The sequence below is a fragment of the Typopeltis vanoorti genome, chromosome 11, assembly GCF_054136105.1.
Source record: "Typopeltis vanoorti isolate ZY-2024b chromosome 11, IOZ_Tvanoo_1.0, whole genome shotgun sequence".
Lineage (NCBI taxonomy): Eukaryota > Metazoa > Arthropoda > Arachnida > Uropygi > Thelyphonidae > Typopeltis > Typopeltis vanoorti.
Genome location: NC_143559.1, coordinates 49,222,360 through 49,241,753, shown reverse-complemented (window position 1 = coordinate 49,241,753; position 19,394 = coordinate 49,222,360). Strand labels below are relative to the sequence as shown.

General features: G+C 36.3%; 1 protein-coding gene across 1 annotated transcript in view; it reads right to left on the bottom strand.

Moving 5' to 3' along the window:
• Positions 1-19,394, bottom strand: part of LOC150101563 (ERO1-like protein alpha) — a 223,326-nt gene that overhangs the window by 116,887 nt on the left and 87,045 nt on the right. The window contains exon 8 of the mRNA XM_090401050.1: positions 329-375. Coding sequence (XP_090257176.1) covers positions 329-375 — 47 coding nt within the window. The remainder of the gene's footprint in view (positions 1-328; positions 376-19,394) is intronic.

Genomic DNA, 19,394 nt, shown 5'->3' with positions numbered 1-19,394 from the left:
ATGGTCTCTTTCAACGAAAGGTGAGTTAGCCAGTCTCATATGCAGGTAGGGTTTTTTTTTTTCACTTGGAAAGTCGGGTTTTTCATCCCCCAGAACAGGCAAACCGGCCCCGTGAACACACACATGGATTACAGTCATGAATATTGCCATTAGGGGATGCAACAGAGGAGAGACGAGCTAGCTGCATTAATTCATCATAAACCTCTCGTTGGGGGGGGGGGGGAACTCAAGCCGTCTTAAGGGATGGATGAGAAGGATAAGATAGGAATAATAATAACATAAGAATGAAAAACAGAGATGTAAATTTTTAATATTTTGGCAAACTTACCAGTTATCTTCTTTTTTGAGCTGCTTTCTATCTGGTAATCATCTGGTCTAAAAGAAAATTTATTCAAGTAAGTATAAAAATATATTTATTAATCTTAAATGCTATTATCCTATTAGATATAGAAAAAACTTCTGAGAATAACTGCATGACCAAAATAAATATTACTTGGACTGAAAGAAACAGAGTATAAAATTCATAAAATGGCATAATATATTAACTACAAATAGATATAGCAAGAAAAATTATTTTGGAAAATTCAAAGTCTAATACCTCCATATTAAAAGAATAAAGTTTAAAAGATAAAACTTCAAAAATGTTACATAATCCAGTAACACTGGTCCTGAGAAATAGCAATGTAGAATTAATTTAAAAAATGAAAGATAAAGTGCAAAGAATTAAGAAGCACTCTAGTCAATGTTACGGGCTCATTTTTCTACTTTAAGAGATTCTAAATGTCACAAACTCTGAATGTCTGAAACTGAAAACCAGAGTCTTTGCAAAGATGCCTACATGAAATTCAATATACAGCACTGTTCAAATGAAAGCTGGATGAAAGTTATTTAAACACATCTTTAGAATCATGAAATTTATGCAGAATGTATAGTCTCCTCTCATTCTCTTTTACTTCTTCTTCTTTGAGTTTGGCCCATATATAGATAAGATGATAATGATGACTGTTTTGAATGATCTAAGAGAATATGGACATTCCTTGCAAGAGGTGGTGAAGTTTGTTGGAGTGTCTGAATCCACAGTCAGTAGTGTCCATTTATGTTGGAAGAAGTATGGAAGCTATCACTATAAGCAGAGCAATGGTGGTAGAAGCTCTATGATGACAAATTGGGATCGCAGACATTTAGGCGACAGACTCATCAAGAACTGCTTCAATAGTACAATGCTGGACCCAGTGAATGAGTTTCAGAATGAACACTATGGAGAGAACGGCATGGGTTAGGCATTTTCAGTTATGTTGCCCGGATATGTCCTCAGTTAACAACTGTGCAGAAGAAAAATCACCTTGCTCGGACAAAACAGCATCATTACATTGACCAGTGAAGGCAAATAATATGGTCTGACAAATCCATATTCTGCTTGTATTCTAATGGTAGTTGCTGCAGGGTCATGCAGAAGGCCAGAGAAGCATTAAACCTCAAATGTGTCCAAATAGCTGTGCAAAAAGGAGGTGGAAGTGTCATGTTTTGGGGCTGTATTTAAGTACTGGAGTTGGCCCATGAGATGTTCAATCTCATGAAATCCATGGATTATCTGACACTTTTAAATAACGAAGTATTGCCATTTGTCCAGTTTTTGGAACAAAAAAAAAAACACATAGTGGATCCCGAGTTTCAAGATGATAACACATGTGTTTATCAAGCTAGAATTGTGTTGGATTAGTTTGCAGAATGAGAAATAAATTTTACATCTCAATTGTAAGCCAATTCATCTAATTGGAATGTTATTGAAAAAATCTGGGACATGTTAGAAAGGGCTGTAAAGAAACAGCAACACCCTGCAAATTTGGTGGAATTAAGGGATTTTTTAAGCATGGAGTGGAATAATCTTTTTATTATTATTATTATTACGTAACTCCTCCAGGGAGTCCAAAAACTCAGCGAGGGAGGGCACCTACTCTCTACAACTCTCCGTCTCCACCAATTGAAACTATCTTCATCATCTACACCAACACCATCTACAGTTGACCACCACTAGTATTTTCACAGACAATCACAAACATCCATGGCGGGATTCGAACCCACAGCATTTTGGGCAGATACACTAACCACTCGGCCAACCAGGCCGGCTATGGATTAAAGTTATCAGAAAAAAATTAATAGAATCCTACATCATTATAATCTTAATGCCACTTTTAAACCATCTTTAAAATTAAAAACACATTCAACTTCTCTAAGGATCCTCTCCCCCCATTGGCACACCCTGGAGTTTATTGTATCTATTGCACCTGTAACTTATCTTATATTGAGGAAACTGGATGTACAATCCCTATCCATAAAAAAGAACACAAACGACACATTAAATATAATAATTTTGGTGAAGCAGGCCTCTCAGATCACGCTCTTAACACCATATATCGAATTGATTGGAAAAGTACCTGTTCTTTACATTATACAAAAACTTGGTATAAATGGAAATTTAAAGAAGCCTGTGAAATTTTGATCAACCACCCTAATCTTAATAATAATGGTGGCTTAAAAAATCCCAAGAATTGATGGCACACATTCAGCCCACTTAGTTTCCAACAAACTCTAACTTTAGGACTCTAAGCAATTTTTCATCTTTTATTGGCCACTGTCCATACCAGTTGTTGCAATTTATATGTATACTTTTATGGTTAATTTTATTTTTATTTATTATTTTTCTGTATGTTACTCTCCAGCTTAAGTTAACTTTGTAACCTAATAGATAACTTTAGCTTTGATGTAGTACAGTTATTTTTTTTTAACACCAGAGGTCAGGCAAATAGTTCTAACGATTGATCACTAACTTTAGCATGCCACATAGATTGTAGTGCAGCGTGTTTCTTTGTATGTACGTGTGTGTATATATATATATATATATATATATATATATATATATATACACTCCAGAAGATGACCTTAATGTGAAGGTCAAAATGTCGAGTGTATATTTTGGTTTATATTAAACTAAAGTTTTACTCTAAAACGGTAGTTGTATCCATAATTTTCATAAAATGTATAAAAACGACCAAGGAGCTGATTAACATTTCACCATGTGTTTTAAGAGAATGTGCTACAACTGACAGCTCCATTGACCTGGCTATTCAGTGAAAGTGGCAAGGATTGAAAGAATGTAAGATAATGCCATTGCATAAGGGTTGTGATAAAATGGGGGCATCAAACTATAGACCACTTTGTGTTTCTTCTGTAGTTGTTAAGATTTTGTAGAAATTAGTGAAAAATTATATACAAAATTGGGCAGATGAAAGTAATATCACTTGTGAAGGTCAGTGAATTTCTTAAGAGCATTCTTGTTTAAAACATTTAAGGTAGGCTCAGACAAACTGTTTCATTATGTACATATTGGATGTGACATAAGAATTTTGTACTTCTGTTTGAATATCAGTGGGCATGGCACAAATCATGGCATGTGCTTCAATTAAAACCAAAGCTACATGGAAGAGGGGGGGGGAAATGTTTCAGAATATATTAGGAACTAATATTTGAGGGTGGGGAGAAAATTTATATTTAGTTTGTATATTTATATTACTAAAAACTGTGAATATGTGAAATGACATTAATGAATCATGAAACCATGTGAGAATGACTGGCTTATACAAGGGAAAAGGGGAAAAAAGGTGAGTAGAAATATTTTCATTAGAGGCAAATCACTTCACTAATAATTTACAGTAGTAGTATTATGTGTGTATCCAATAAGCTGGTATGGGACAGAACAAATTTCTTTCTTTCTTTCTTAATCCTCCTCTTTTACCTTTACTTTACGGTGGTGAGGTTTGAAGTCTTTTGATCATCTTCAATTCGAACTTGCAGGTGATTGGCATACAGATTCCTGTATGCCAATCACCTGCAAGTTTACATGTGTTCTACCGGCCAGTAGAACACATGTAAATTGCATGTGTTCTACTGGCCGGTTTGCCTGTTCTGAGGGACAAAACCCCCCAGAGTTTTAGGGAGAGAAAAAACCCTCTGCCCCTGCATCAGACTGGTTAACTCACCTTTAGTCAAAAGAGACCAAATAAAGGTTCCTCACGTCATGCATTGGAATCGAACCCAAGTCTTTCAGACCAAAGGACTTCATCTATACCAAATGAGCTACAGAGGCATCCCCTCACAAATTATATGATATTCTATAATCTCTAGAATGTTCACAGTTATGAGAGGATAATTAAAAAAAAAAAAAAATTCATGAGGAGAGGGAAAGAGAGAATGGAAATAAGAGGGAAAATAGAAATAAGAACCCATTTTATTTTATTTATTAATGATTGTTATGTTCAGTACATGGTAATAAATACTGGAAATACTGAATCTGCTGATATTTTGTTGGCAATCATCAGACAGTCATTTTTTTTTAAAACACAGGGATTAATTTTTATTCACGATAAATGGATTTTTGTTCATTATGTCTGTGGTTTCTGAAAATGTCCCTGTATACTGAAAACCATCCCCTCCCCAACAGACCATACTGTAGATGCAAGTAACACAAAGTAGTTTTTATTAAAAATGATAGTTTTTTATCACCAAACATAGTAAACAGAAAATTAGAGGTTCTTCATCTTCTTTTAAAACCATTTTCTGTCCACTGCTGAACGAAGGCCACCTCCAGGTTCTTTCCACCTTTCTCTGTTCTTGGCAATGGTCGACCAATTTTCCCCAACAAAATTTGACAATTCATCACTCCACCTTCTTTTAGGATGTCCTCGGCCTCATTTCCCTTCTTTAGGAATCAAGTTCGTTAGTATGGTGGTCCATCGCTCATCTTCTCTTCTGAATAGATGTCCGGCCCATTTCCATTTTAGTCGCTTGTGGTGAAGAATAATATAAGTGATGCGATTCTGGCTTCTTATCCAGGTGTTTCGCTTCTTATCTTTTAATGTGATGCCTAGCATCAACCTCTCCATTTTCTTTTGAGTTGTTAATTTATTTGCCAGTGCTTTTGTTAGCGACCAAGTTTCACAACCATATGAGATGACTGGAAGTATACACTGGTTAAATGTCTTCCTTTTTAAACAGAGCGAGACATCATTGTTTTGGAAAATGCTTTTCAATTTTCTGAATGCACTCCAGGCAAGTTGAACTCTCCTATTTATTTCCTTTTGTAGTCCACAGTTTAGATCAATGAGATGACCTAAGTATGTATATGAAGAGACTCTTTCCAAGAAATTGTTTTCCATTATTATGTTTTTTATTACTAAATAGTTTAGGGAAATAACAACGTAGACTAGGATATATATTAAAATAACTTTTTTTAATACAAATCCAATATTTCGGCAATGTCACGTTGCCATTTTCAACAGGAACTTGTGAGCAAGACAAGTGCACGCAGGCACAGCAAACAGTAAATCAGGATGAAGCAGGAAGCTATTCTTTCTCCTAAAGTCCTAATGGTGCCCCCTAGTGGGCAATGTTGGTATTCTTGGGTGATTGGGCTGAGGTCTTCTGATGTAGGTTTCCCAAATTTGAGGCAGTCTCATGCAGCCAAATTTGTTGAGGTTTGGATTGCTTAGGGCTGAGGTGAGAAAACCAAATTTTTCCACCTCTATTATTCTACCTTAATTGCCTTCTATACTCACCAATAATGCCCTAAATATATATACCCCTCTTGAGTATTGATAGCCAATGTATTTAAATAAGGGACACTCCTAAACAAAAACAGGCTATAATAGCCGTAATTATAATAATAGTGTTTAAGAGGAGTAACATGGGATTTTTCCCAGAGACTATACTTAATTTATTAAGTCTAGTTTTTGATTAAGTTTTACTTCGTAATCCTTCTTCTTGTTTTCGATAGGTTTTAAGTCAAAACTTCTTGATTTTTTTGTTGTTTAGCCATTTTGTTTTTTCTAATTTGGGGTTTATTTTAATTTTGGCTCTGAGCAGTCTGTGGAAACTTCCTGTTTTTACTTCATTTAGAACTGAGATATCTTGAACTATTTCTTTATTATTACACAGTATATAATCTATTTCATTTTTTATTTCTCCATTTGGACTTCTCCATGTCCATTTTTTTTTGAAGTTTCTTAAAAAATGTATTCATAATATAAAGCTTGTTACTGATAGAGAATTCTGTGAGAGCCATTCCTGAGTTGCTGTTTGTACCATATATGTATAGTCCTATTATATCTATTAGAGGTTATGTTAGAGAAATTAGCACAATTAGGGATAACTGGAATGAAAATGCCTCAGTATTACAAAAAACAACTGTTTCCCACAGATAGTATGTACACAGACGCAAACAAAATGAGGCAGACATTTTAATTGTGATGCTAAATACAGTATTTAACTACATATGTTTTAACAATATATTTAAAATTTTCAGACAGAAAATATAAGGTCACACTTGATATAAGGTCATAATAGTCACTGAAAGCAGAAATCAAGTAATTTATGTAAAGCGAATTTTCAGAAGCAATTATGTGTATATATAATTTAAAACTGCACAGAATACCATCTGATATTAGTAATACTACTTTGTGTAATTTGCATTTACAGTATGGTTTCTGTTGGGGAGAGGATGTTTTTCACTATAGGGGGACATTTTCATTCCTATTTTCAAAAACCACAGACATAATGAACAAAAATCCATTTATTCTTGTGAATAAAAATGAAGCTTAAATAAGATAGTTCAAAAATAATATATTTTCAAATAAAATTCTACCAAAAAATTGAATCTGGGATATCATATAGATTCGAAACTTTGAAAAAATGCAACTGCCCAGTGCAGAAGGGATGTACTGAACGAGGTCAAGTGAGTTCATGCCCAATGTGAAACACACATAAGACAAAGTCAGATGTCATCATCATCATCGAATTCCTGACATTTACCCTCAAAGGGTGTACAGGATATGATAGTACTACATGAAAAATTTACATCATTACTAACTTCCTACCTGCAATTTCCTGCCAAATCAATCTGTTACCTGTCAAAGCTACAACATTGTCAGATCTTATATTTCTATCTTGTAAGGCACTTTTTACTGTATCAAGCCACCTATATCTTGGTCTTCCTCTGGGACTTTTTCCTGCCAACCAGGCAGAGAACACTTGTTTTGCTAATCTTTCCTCGCCCATTCTATTTAAGTGACCATACCACCTGAGATTAGCTCTGCTAACGCATTCCTGGATGCTGACAATGTCAAGTTCTTTCTTAATATCCTCATTTTTAATATGATATTGCCATTGATGCCATCTGTTCACGTCTCTAATCTTTCTCAGGACTCTCATATCTGCAGTCTCTGGTCTTTGGTCAAGTGTTTTACTTCTGACCAGCTCTCAGATCGATAAGTTAAAACTGGTTTGAACACTGTCTTGTATACAGCTAATTTAGTGTTCTGACTAATTTTTCTCTTATTCCATATGAATTTATTCAATTGACTTCCTACCATACCAGCTTTGTTGATTCTGTTGTGTATTTCCATATTTAATTTACCATCTTCAGTAAAAATCGTGCCTAAGTAGCTGAAATGTTTTACTTGTTCCACAGGTTCTCTGTTCACAACACAGTTGATATTTTCAATGATTCTGCCTATTTCCATTGTCTTTGTCTTTTTATTGCTGACCTTCATGCCATATCTATCACAACAGTTATTCAATTTAGTCAGAGAATCTTGCAGACTTGTAGCGGATTTATTTAGAAGTATAACATCATCTGCATAAAGCAAGGAGCTGAGATTAACATCTCCAATTCTGATATCAGGTTTAATACCACTTTCCTACATAATGTAATCCATATAGATAATGAATAACAGAGGTGATAATGTACATCCTTGTCTGACACTAGATTTAACATTCAACCATCTCCCTGTACCTCCTTCAATTCTAACTACTGACTTACAACTCAAATAAAGACTAAGTATTGCTTGATATAATGATCCTCTGCACCATACAACTGTAGCATTTTGAATAGCTTCTCTCTTGGCAACTTGTCATATGCTTTTTCCTGATCTACAAAACTTAAATACAGATCTTTGTTATATTCCCCATGACGTTTCAACTATTTGTCGTAAAGTGAATATCTGATCCTGGCAGCCTCTATTTGGCCTGAATCCAGCTTGTTCCTCACCAAGCTTCTCTTCCACAATCCTTCTCAACTGTTTCTCAAGTATACTGGCATAAATCTTATCAGGAACACTCAATAGAGAAATACCTCTGTAATTCTCACATTGTTTTATTTCCCTTTTTATATATGGGTACTATGAAAGCTCTACTCCAATCATCTGGAATTCGTCCTTCTGTCCAGGCCCTCTGAACTATGCAGTGTAGCCACTGTAAAACTTTTATACTTCCGTACTTGAGCATTTCTGGTCTAATATCATCTACTCCAGCTGCCTTTCCATATATCAAGCCTTTGATGGCTTTTTCTACTTCAAGTACGGATATGTATTCCTGATTGCATGCCTGGTCAGTGTTTTTTTACCACTGTGCTGTCATCACTGCTTGTTTCATTTAGCAATTTTTCGAAGTAGTTACTCCATATTGTACCGAGCCCTGATAAGACCTCATCTCGACTACTGTGCCCAGATTTGGTCACCTCGGTTCCTTCTTGATGGGGAGGAGGTTGAGAGGATCCAGAGGCAAGTGACTAAGATGATAGCAGGTCTATCGAATGAACCATATGAGAACAGGTTGAAGAGATGTGGGTTGCAGAAACTAGTTGATAGGCGGAAAAGGGGAGATATGATTGAGACATTCAAATTGCTAAAAGGATTCTATAGGATTAATTCAGATGATATTTTTGAGATCCGGACTTGTGGTGGGAGAACTAGGGGACACCCATGGAAGCTGGGCAAGAGCGTGGTTAGCAGGGGTGTTAGAGCTGGGTTCTTTACTTTTAGAGTGGTAAATGAGTGGAATAAGCTGCCAGAGTCTGTTGTGGGTGCTATGACAGTGAGCGAGTTCAAGGCAAGGTATGATAGATACTGTGAGAATGTTGAACAGCTGTGTGAACATGATGTTTAGCGCCTCCCTCGATGAGTCTAAGGACTCCTGGAGTAGCCCGTAGTAGTAGTAATAATAATAATAATAATAATATATCAAGGATATCTTTTTCTCCCATTTTCATGTCATCTTTATCATCTCTAATTCCTTTTACAGCACTCTCTTTCCTCCATTTCTAAGCTTCTTCAACAACCTCCAAAGTATCTTACCACCTTCTTGATATTTATTTTCTATATTCTTGCCAAAGTCCTCCCATGACTTTTGTTTAGCTAGTTTTACACAGTTTTTAGCATTCTTGCATTTGTCTCTGTATTCTGTAAGAGCACAAGCTGACTTATTTGTCAGGAACTTTTGATATGCTTTCTTCTTTTCCTTCACTGCCACTTTAACTTCCTGTGTCCACCAGGGAGTTCTGATTTTTTTTATCCTTGCAGACAACCTCACCACATGCTTCTCTTGCTGAACCAATCAATGTTATCTTCAGAGCTCGCCAATGAATCTCCAAGGTTTGATTCCTGTTCTCAAACTCGTTCATTCTTTCTTGAATAATGTATGCATATATTAAAAAAACCGTTTAATTTTCTTGACGAAAAAGCTCTGGAATGACTTTTAATGGGATTATACTGATCAAGTGCATATAATAAACAACTATGTTATACCAACTAATTTCACCAACTAAGGCTGTTGGCATCTTCATGGTACATAACTGCTAGTTTCATTTAGCAATTTTTCGAAGTAATTACTCGTCGTTACTGGAACCCATAGCTAATGATATTAAAAAGTAGTATCATCCTCTCATCTTCCAGAAATCCTAACAAAAATATCATTACTCTGAGAAAAGAACACTGTATAGTTTGAAGAAAAAGAAAGACATTATCACATTGAAGGCAGATAAGTGAAATTCAACAGTGATTTTAATTTCTTAAAATCACTTCTTAATTAAAGTGTCCAGAAATTATCATTTCTGGACACTTTAATTAAGAAGCTTCCGAATGGTATCAACCTCTCCATTTACCGCAAACCTACCAATACAGGACGTTATTTACATTTCACTTCCTGTCACCACATTTCTCAGAAACTTAGTATTGTACACATGCTGAAGAATCATGCCTGTCTCCTTACAACAGATCGACAAGACCTCCAGGAAGAACTATCAGATACATCAACCTACCATGTCCTAGTCACAGATCCAACACTAAAGAATCACAATGACACCAACAATTTAATACGTCACATGGTGAACTGGTCTACAGATTTAAAACGAAGATTGAAATCCATGCATCCACTAACACTAAGACTATATGGTGCTACTAAGGTACACAAAAATGGAATACCACTATGCCTGATTGTAGATGGTATCAATTCGCCAACTTATCTGTTATCTAAATACCTGGCAGACCTCCTCAAACCACACGTCCATAATTCGGATACTTATATAGGAAATTCGCAACATTTCATTGTGAAACTGAACAACATCTCTATCTCCAATACAGATCTACTTGCCAGCCTGGATGTTACATCTCTATTCACTAACATCCCTGTGGAGGAGGTCATCAACATTTTAGGAAGTTTGCTCCCACAAGACATTACTTCTCTGTTCTGTCATTGTTTAACATCAAACTTTTTCTTATGGAATAAAACCATATATCAGCAACTGACTGGCCTTGCAATGGGTAGCCCCCTCTCTCCATCTTGTGCTGATCTCTTTATGAAGGATTTTGAAAGTAAAATCTTATCTCAAACAGACCCTAAACCCACAGTATGGTGGGGATACGTGGATGATATCTTTATTGCTTGGAACCACAAAAAAAAAGGACCTGTTCGACTTTCTTAACAAAATTAAATCTCTACACCACACAATCAAATTCACTCTAGAACTTGAAAAAGATAACCAATTATCATTTCTGGACACTTTAATTAAGAAGCTTCCGAATGGTATCAACCTCTCCATTTACTGCAAACCTACCAATACAGGACGTTATTTACATTTCACTTCCTGCCACCACATTTCTCAGAAACTTAGTATTGTACACATGCTGAAGAATCATGCCTCTCTCCTTACAACAGATCGACAAGACCTCCAGGAAGAACTATCCCTTATATATCTACCAACCTTACCATGAATGGATTTCCTCGAAGACTCATCCACAAGATACTTTTCTCTGAACCCCCAACAAAGACAACGAGATGATATACATTATATTTCTACCATCGTCATTCCATACTTAGGGACAGTTTCCAATAAGATTGCAAGACTCCTTAGACCACATAAAAGAAGAGTGGCCTTGAAACCTACAGAAATGATTAGACAATTCTTAAGATCTCCAAAAGATAGCCATCCTTTCTCCAAATTGTTGGAGTTTATAACATACTCTGCTCGTGCAGCTTGAATTACATTGGACAAACTTCAAGGAGCCTTGAAATTAGGCAAAAAGAACATATAGGTGACGTCAATAATAACAGAGAAGAAAAATCGGGGTTAGCTTTTCATTTCTCAAGAACAAACCTTACCATTGAGTGGGACAGAAGCACAATTCCTTACATAGAGGAGAACTTCCGCTCCCAAATTTTCAAAGAGGCCACAACAGTTGCCCACTGTATACAAAACCTTAACAGGAACCAAGGACTAATCTTACCCATGATCTGGAAGACCCTTATTAGATCTCTCAGCTCACCAGAACTGAATTACAGTGCCAACTTTAGTACGTTCCTAAATAACAACAAGTGAGATCATGCATGCTCTATGCATGTATTGTACTTGCTCTGTTCTTTTTTAATATAACTGGAATCGATTCATTATAGTTTGTAACAGTTTTTTACTTTTTAGTGCCTTACATCAGTTATGTAGCCTTAGTTGGTATAACATAGTTGTTTATTATATGCACTTGATCAATATAATCATTAAAAGCCATTCCAATGTTTGTATATTTTAGTCTACAGTTCACATCTGAGAGCTGCTCAACTTTTGTTTTAAAACTTTCTTACATGCTCTTCTTTTCAATATGAAATTCAATTTTATCCTGCTTAAGACTAAATGGTGATCACTTCCAATTTCAAATCCTCTGTACACTCTAGTGTCCTGCACCAGAGAGAAAACATCGCTATGAACAATAACATAGTCAATGAGACTTTTCTTATTCCTTGTCTCTTCTCTCCATGTGAATTTGTGCACATTTTTATGTTGGAACATGGTGTCAGTAATAACCAGTCCATGTCCTGAGCAGAAATCCAACAAGTATTTGCCATTATTGTTAGCTTTGCTCTTTTCTCCAAATTTTCCCAAAATATTTTTATATGTCTGACAATCATTTCCTACTCTGCTATTTAGATCCCCAACAAGGACCAACTTTTCATTTTTCATTGTGTCAGTTGCTTTTTCTTAAGCCTCAAAAAATTCCTCCACTTTTACCTTAGGAGAACCTTTTGTGTGGGACCATAGGCACATGTCCAGAACATGTCCAGTTCCCCATTCTGATATTTGCCCACATCACTCTACTTGAAATTGCCTGCCATTCAAGAAGATTAGCCTCGTATTTAGTGTTGAATACTATGGCTACTCCTTCTTTTCCTTGATTGTCATTGCCTGAATATAACATTTTGTATTTATTGCTCAGAATCTCACCAGTTTTTGTCTTTTTTGTTTCAGTCACCCCTATTATGTCGATCTGGTATACTTACCTAATTCCTCAGCCAGCTCCATTTCTTTGCCATTCAGGCTTTTTATGTTCATCGTACTGATCTTCAATTCTGGTGATATTGAGTTGGAGTGTGTTTTAGGATTTGTTCCAGTAGCTGACTTTTTGCTGTTTGCTCTAGTTCCCTGGCGAAAACAACGGGGCCTTGTTTAACCAGGCGACGCCCCAGCCCGCATGAAATTCTTTCATGTTGTATCATCATTTAATATTGTGGTTTAAGCCAATAAAAATACAATTTGGTCGGCTAAATCCCAAATTGCCAGCCCATCCTCATTCGTTCAGTATCCAGGTAGATACCTAATAGGGTGCACCACAAGAAGGTGAGGATTGGACGTTAGGTCAGAAACCCTGGTCAATTCTCCACATTCCTCTAAAGGCTATGTGGAGGTCTCCTCTCAGTTATACCGCTTTGACCCTTAAGCACCCCAAAGTCAGATGTAAATCTGTTAAATAATTTGCTTGCCTTTTATAATAAAGTAACAAGAGCAATTGACAAGAGAAAGGCATATACTTCCATTTTTTTTTGGCGGCGGTGGCAGGGGGGGGGGAGACATTTCACAAACAGCCATTTTCGAGGTCACAAGGGCACCTCGGAAAAAATCAACAAAATCTTAGGAAAACACGACTTAACCACTTGTTATAGACCACATAGAAAATTGGCATCTCTTATCCGCTCCACTAAAGACTAATCACTTCCCCTAGACCTACCTGGTGTGTACCAGGTCCCTTGCAGCTGTAAATTGTCTTACTTTGGCCAAACAGGCAGGACAGCAAATATCACAATCTCAGAACACAAGGATTACATCCGATTTCACCAGTATGCCACTCTGGGCTTGCAGACCACGCTCTGGATACTTGCCACAGAATAAGATGGAAGAAAGCCACAGTCATACACCGCAGCAAGTTCAAGTATGAAAGACTATTCATGGAATCAGCCTCAGCCCTTAGGAACATGCCAAACCTCAACAAATTTGGATGCATGAGACTGCTCCAAATTTGGGAAACAATTATCAGAAGAACTTCAGCCCAAAGGCCAAGACCCACCAATATAGCCTGCCAGGGGGGCACCACCAGGACTTTAGGAAAACATTAGCGTCCTAGCTTCAGTCCTCATTTGCTGTTATGTAGTACTTGTGTGCACGTGTCTTTGTATTAAGTTCCCAAGAAGATGGCAACGTGACGTTTGCCGAAATATCGGAAAGTATATATTAAAGTTTATTTAATTTATATTTCTAGTATACGCTGTCAATTCCTTAAATATTAGTTATCATGAAGATACTTCATGTACAAACTTTGTTTGCTTACACTTGGATAAAGGAATAAACAATATAATTAGCATTTTTAATTTAAAGGACAAGGGAGTTATCCCTATTTGAAAAAGAGATAGTAAGTAAGAGGATGAGAAGTGGCTTTTTATGCATGGAAAACAGTTGAACCATGGAATGCATTGAATGGGATGGTGAATAGGTCTAAGGAGTCACATGATAGACTGTGTTGTTTAAGATGGACCTCCTGTGACGAGTCCACGAATGGTAATAACAATAATTTCACAAAAAGAACCATAAACAATTATTTATGAATTTTCTACTGTAATTCCTGAATTTTCACTAGGTACATTTTCTTGATATTTGGTATTTGAAATCCTTACAAAAATTTATCAAGCCAATAAGTTTTGTTTCAATCACACTATTTTCAGGTACAAAGGGATAAAATGCTTTACATTTTATGTAGCTATAACATCAAGCATGTGCACTAGAATATACAAAATATAATGTAGACAATGTACATCCATGTGGCTCAATTTTGGTTTCGATTAAATAATTTTAATGGCAAAATGGTTTGAATAGATAATAATAATTCTACACTGGATGGATAAAATTTACTGAAGTTTAACCTTTAGAATCTATTAAAAGTTTACATGTCATCACAAACTTTGATTTCAATTTTTCAATCAAAACCATTTGTAGTAACGAAATTAAGCAAAACAAAATTACAGTTGACTCTTAGGACAGCGAACTTATGGGAATAGATTACTATAGCAAACTGTTTGCTACAGTGAATTTCCTAAAATATAGCACACTGGCTCTGGGTATTTGATCAGGACTTTTCTGGTAGATTGCTATGTCTACAGAACATGATTCAATATTTTGACTTTTGATGCACAAATGAGTTTTTTTTTTTTTTTTTTAATAACAACAATACCAGCATTAAATAGAGTAATTTGATACTATATGCAGTCATCACAATAGTTCTCATGAAAAGAATGTAAATATTGATAATTAAAATTCAAGTTTGAATAGTTTCAAACTGTATTATATGTAAACAGTTATACAAGCCATCAGCACAAAGGTGGCAGTAGCTAATGAGACTGTTCAATTAATGAGTGCTCACGCTGCTGAGATATATCAACCAGGTGTATGTAACATGGTGCACAGTGCTACTACTACATTGGATGAAGAGTTGGAGATTGACCAAAATGAAGTTAAAGAGCTGTTGCAAAACCTGAATAAGAGTTTATCAATAGGGACAGGTGAAATATCAGCCCGTTTGCTAAAGGAATGTTCAGATGAATTGGCCAGGTCTTTCACATAACTTGAGTCTCAGCTTAAGAATGATACCAGAGGATGAAAGGAATGTATGATAGTTCCCATTGTACAGGGGTAGTGTAAAAATTGATGTGTCAACTACCAAGCTATCAGTGTCTCTGGTGGGGTAAGTGAAGATTTACAGAAGTTGGTAAGAACTCGCATACAGAAATGGGTAGACAAATAAGTTATACTCTGCAGTATGGGTTTACTGGAAAGTCATGTTTTAGAAATTTCCTCATATCTATAACAATGTTATGGCCGAGTTGGTTAAAGGGAATGGATATACTATAATAATGTTGGATTTTTCTAAGGCATTTGATAGGATACCATGTGAAAGGCTGTTGCATAAACTGGAGAATATAAACTCTTGATTTGATCAGGGGATGGCTGACAGTGATATATACAGTGGGTGTGAATCTTCCAGATTTAAGGTGACCAGGGTTAACCTCAGGGTTCAGTCCATGGACCACTATTATTCATTCTAAACATTAATGACATCAGGCAGGGTATAACATCAGATGTGCAATTATCTGCCGATGATGCAAGGATAGGCAGGGCAATCAAGGATGCTACTGATATTCAGCACTTACAAAATAATTTGAATAGGCTGGAAATTTGGGCAAACGAAACTGGCTTTCAGTTTCGTTGGTCTGAAAAGTTCTTGTCCTAACAATGAAAAATTTATAATTACAAAATTATTTTTATTTTTCAACATAATCTCCCTTAAGACTAATACATTTATTCCAGCGATGCTCCAGCGCCATTGTCCCGTCCCTGTAGTGGTTCTCAGTAAGATCTGCAAAATACCCCCCCCCCCTCTATAGCTGCAATCACCTCTTGATTTGAAGAAAAACACTGACCAGAGAGGAAGAGTTTTATTTTTGGGAAGAGATAGAAGTCAGAGGGAGCCAAATCTGGGGAACAGGGTGGATGTTCCAACAATTCATAGTGCAGATCCCTTAACTTTCCCATTGCCAAAAACACCTTTGTGGGCAGATGCACTGTCCTGATGAAAGATGATTTTTTTCTTCTGCAAACCGGGTCTTTTCTCACAAATTTTTTCATCTAGTCCGGTTAAAAGATTGAAATAATATTCCTCAGTTATTGTTTTACCCTTTTCAAGATAATTAATAACCAAAATGCCTTTAGCATTCCAAAACACCGATGCCATGACCTTTCACTCTGATGGAACCGACTTTGTCTTCTTTGGCACTAAACAACCTGACTTTTGTCCACTGTTTTGACTGCTCTTGGATTCTGTTTGTGTAATGGTAAATCCAAGTTTCATCCATAGTAATAAATCGATGCATAAAATCAGTTTTATTCTTGTTAAAATGCTCCAAGCACTGTTCAGAGATTTTCATGCGAGTGTGTTTTCGATCTGCTGTGAGCAAGCGCGCCACCCATCTCGCGCAAAGTTTTTTCATTTGCAATTCTTCATGCAAAATATATCCTATGTGTTCTTTGGAAATGGCTATAGTGTCAGTAATTTCACTCACTTTGACTCGCCAGTAATCCAATACCATATCATGCACTTGATCAATGATTTCTGGTTTTGTTACACTTTTTGGATGTCCTTCACGTGGATCATCTTGAAGGCTGGCAGAGACACGTTTAAACTCGACAGCCCATTTCTTAATTGTTGAAAACGAAGGAGAAGAGTGCCCATAAACTTTTATGAACTTCGAATGAATTTCTTTTGGCGTATTCTTTTACAAAGAATTTTATAACCACACGATACTCAATTTTATCCATTTAAGGGATACAGACAACACTTTTGCTTCAGACAGCTGTATAAAACAAAGTACTTGATAGAATGACTTGAAATTTCACATGGATACTTATACCAACTTAGGAAAAAAACATCTTGCCGATAGTGTTGCCATCTATGGTCGAGGCTGAGAACTTTTCAGACCACACTTGTAATGTTAGTAAGTGTAAAGTTATGCACTTTGGCATGATAAGATTTCCAGCAGCATATTATATAGTGGGGTTATGCTACAAGAAACCTTATCCTTACATGTCAAGCAAACCTTGACATGTAAGGATAATGAAGTCATTTTGCCTCTTTATAAAGCTTTGATAAGACCACACCTGGATTACTGTGCACATATTTCGTCTCCCGGCTTCCAAGAGGATAAAGAAGCTGTGGAAAGGGTGCAAAGAGGAGTTACAAAGATTATATCCGGATTATGGGATTTAGATTATGAGGACAGATTGCACATATGTGGATTACAGATTCTGGTTAACAGGAGAAAGAGGAGTGATTGATAGAGGTCTATAAAATTTTGAATGGGTGTTATAGGATATCGTCTGATGAAATTTCTCATTATATGGAAGGTGGGGGAGAGAACACAAAGGCATCTATGAAAGTTAAGTTTGTTCAGCGTCAAGAAAGGGGTAAGAACTAGGTTTTTCTCACACAGAGCAGTGAGTGAGTGGAATAGTCTGCCTTGAGGGGTAGTGAGTGCATCTAGTGTGAATGAATTTTTGGGAAGGTATGACAGCTGTTTTGCGATCTCACATTATAGTTATAGCCTCCCTCAATGAGTCCTTGACCTCCTAGAGGTTTCAGATAATAATAATAAGTGTGTGTTACAGTATGCAGTGATTTTTCATCTTAGGTTCAAAACTTATTGATGTCTTATTCATTTATTTTTTATTTCTCTTTTTTGGTCTTAGGTTAATTCTAGTTGATAAATAATTACTATTATTATTATTTTTGTTAGAAATGTTGTTTTATATCAGTCCAAGACACCAGAGGCGGCAGAATATGTAAAGTAGGCAAGGGCTCCGAAGGAAAGAACGAAGAAAACTATTAACATTTTTCTCGTAAAAAAAAAAAACTACCACAAAGCTGTTACAGACAACAGATGCATATGGCATAAAAAAAAGGGTGATGAGAAGCAACTTAGTTAGTTTTTTAGTTAAATTAAAAAGGTTGCTCGGCATCTGCTGCTGCCAGTACTCATGTTTTAATGGGCACAATGGACATTGGAGGTATGATGAATACCAGTTCAATGGAGCAATGCCCATGAAAATACTCACAGAAAAGACATAGATGAAAAAGACCATCTGTGTGATATCAACAGAAGAGGGATTATCTATTAATGAAATCACCCTCCTCCAGACATCAGCAAAAATTATACCTGCAGAACACATATTCTTGTTTAATCCTTTATCCAAGTGTAAGAAGAGTTTGTGTTTGAAGCATATTCATGACTAGACTACTTCTTTATACAGGCTTATGACGTCACAACAATTGCCTTAATATCCCATAATGCAAAGCACACTTTCTTTCAGATGTGCATAATGCTATGCATTAAGGAAGGGTCACTATCCAGACTAGTTTCGACCTTTAGTGAGGTCACATCAGTGACCCAGGAATATAACTTTCCCAAACGATCTCTGATCCAGAGTATTTTAATAATAAGGTAAAACACCTTTTTACTACTTGTATATGAGAAATATATGACCTGTATTAATTCAACACTGCTATTTTCCTGGGTCTGGCTCCAGCAGATGAGACCTCAATAAAGGTCAAAACTGGTCAAAGACCAGACATCCTGACAAAAATTATTCCTGACAGAAGCTCAGATCACAGCATCTACTACTGTCTACCTCCAGTGTCCAAACTACACCTTCACTATTCCTTTCACCACAAGGGTGGCAGCTGTACCTTGGTGAAATCCGACATAGCATGCCAGAGAATGACTAATTTAGTACTCCCTGCTTTTGACCTTCTCTGGCTCAAGGTTTCCATGCCTCATATAATAACTTTCATTTGTCTCATTTACCAGCCTCAAAACACTAATAATCACTCAGATGTTTTCATTCCTTCAAATCATAGATAATCCTCTTCACTCTCCAAATACAATGGATTTCTTTTTAATCAGGTCTCCTTTGTGATACACTGTAGAGATCATCCCATCTCTCACAATCTCATACAAGTCTCCTCTCTTACAGAATGCCCTTCCTCCAACAACTCCTAACCTCATATCCTATGGCACTACAAAAGAGACAATTGAGATGATCTCCAGAATTTTTACTAATTTCCTTGGTTTGACTACTACTTCCACTCACCTGACCTTAACACCTGCTGTGAACAAGTCACAGAAATTATTCTCAATGGTAT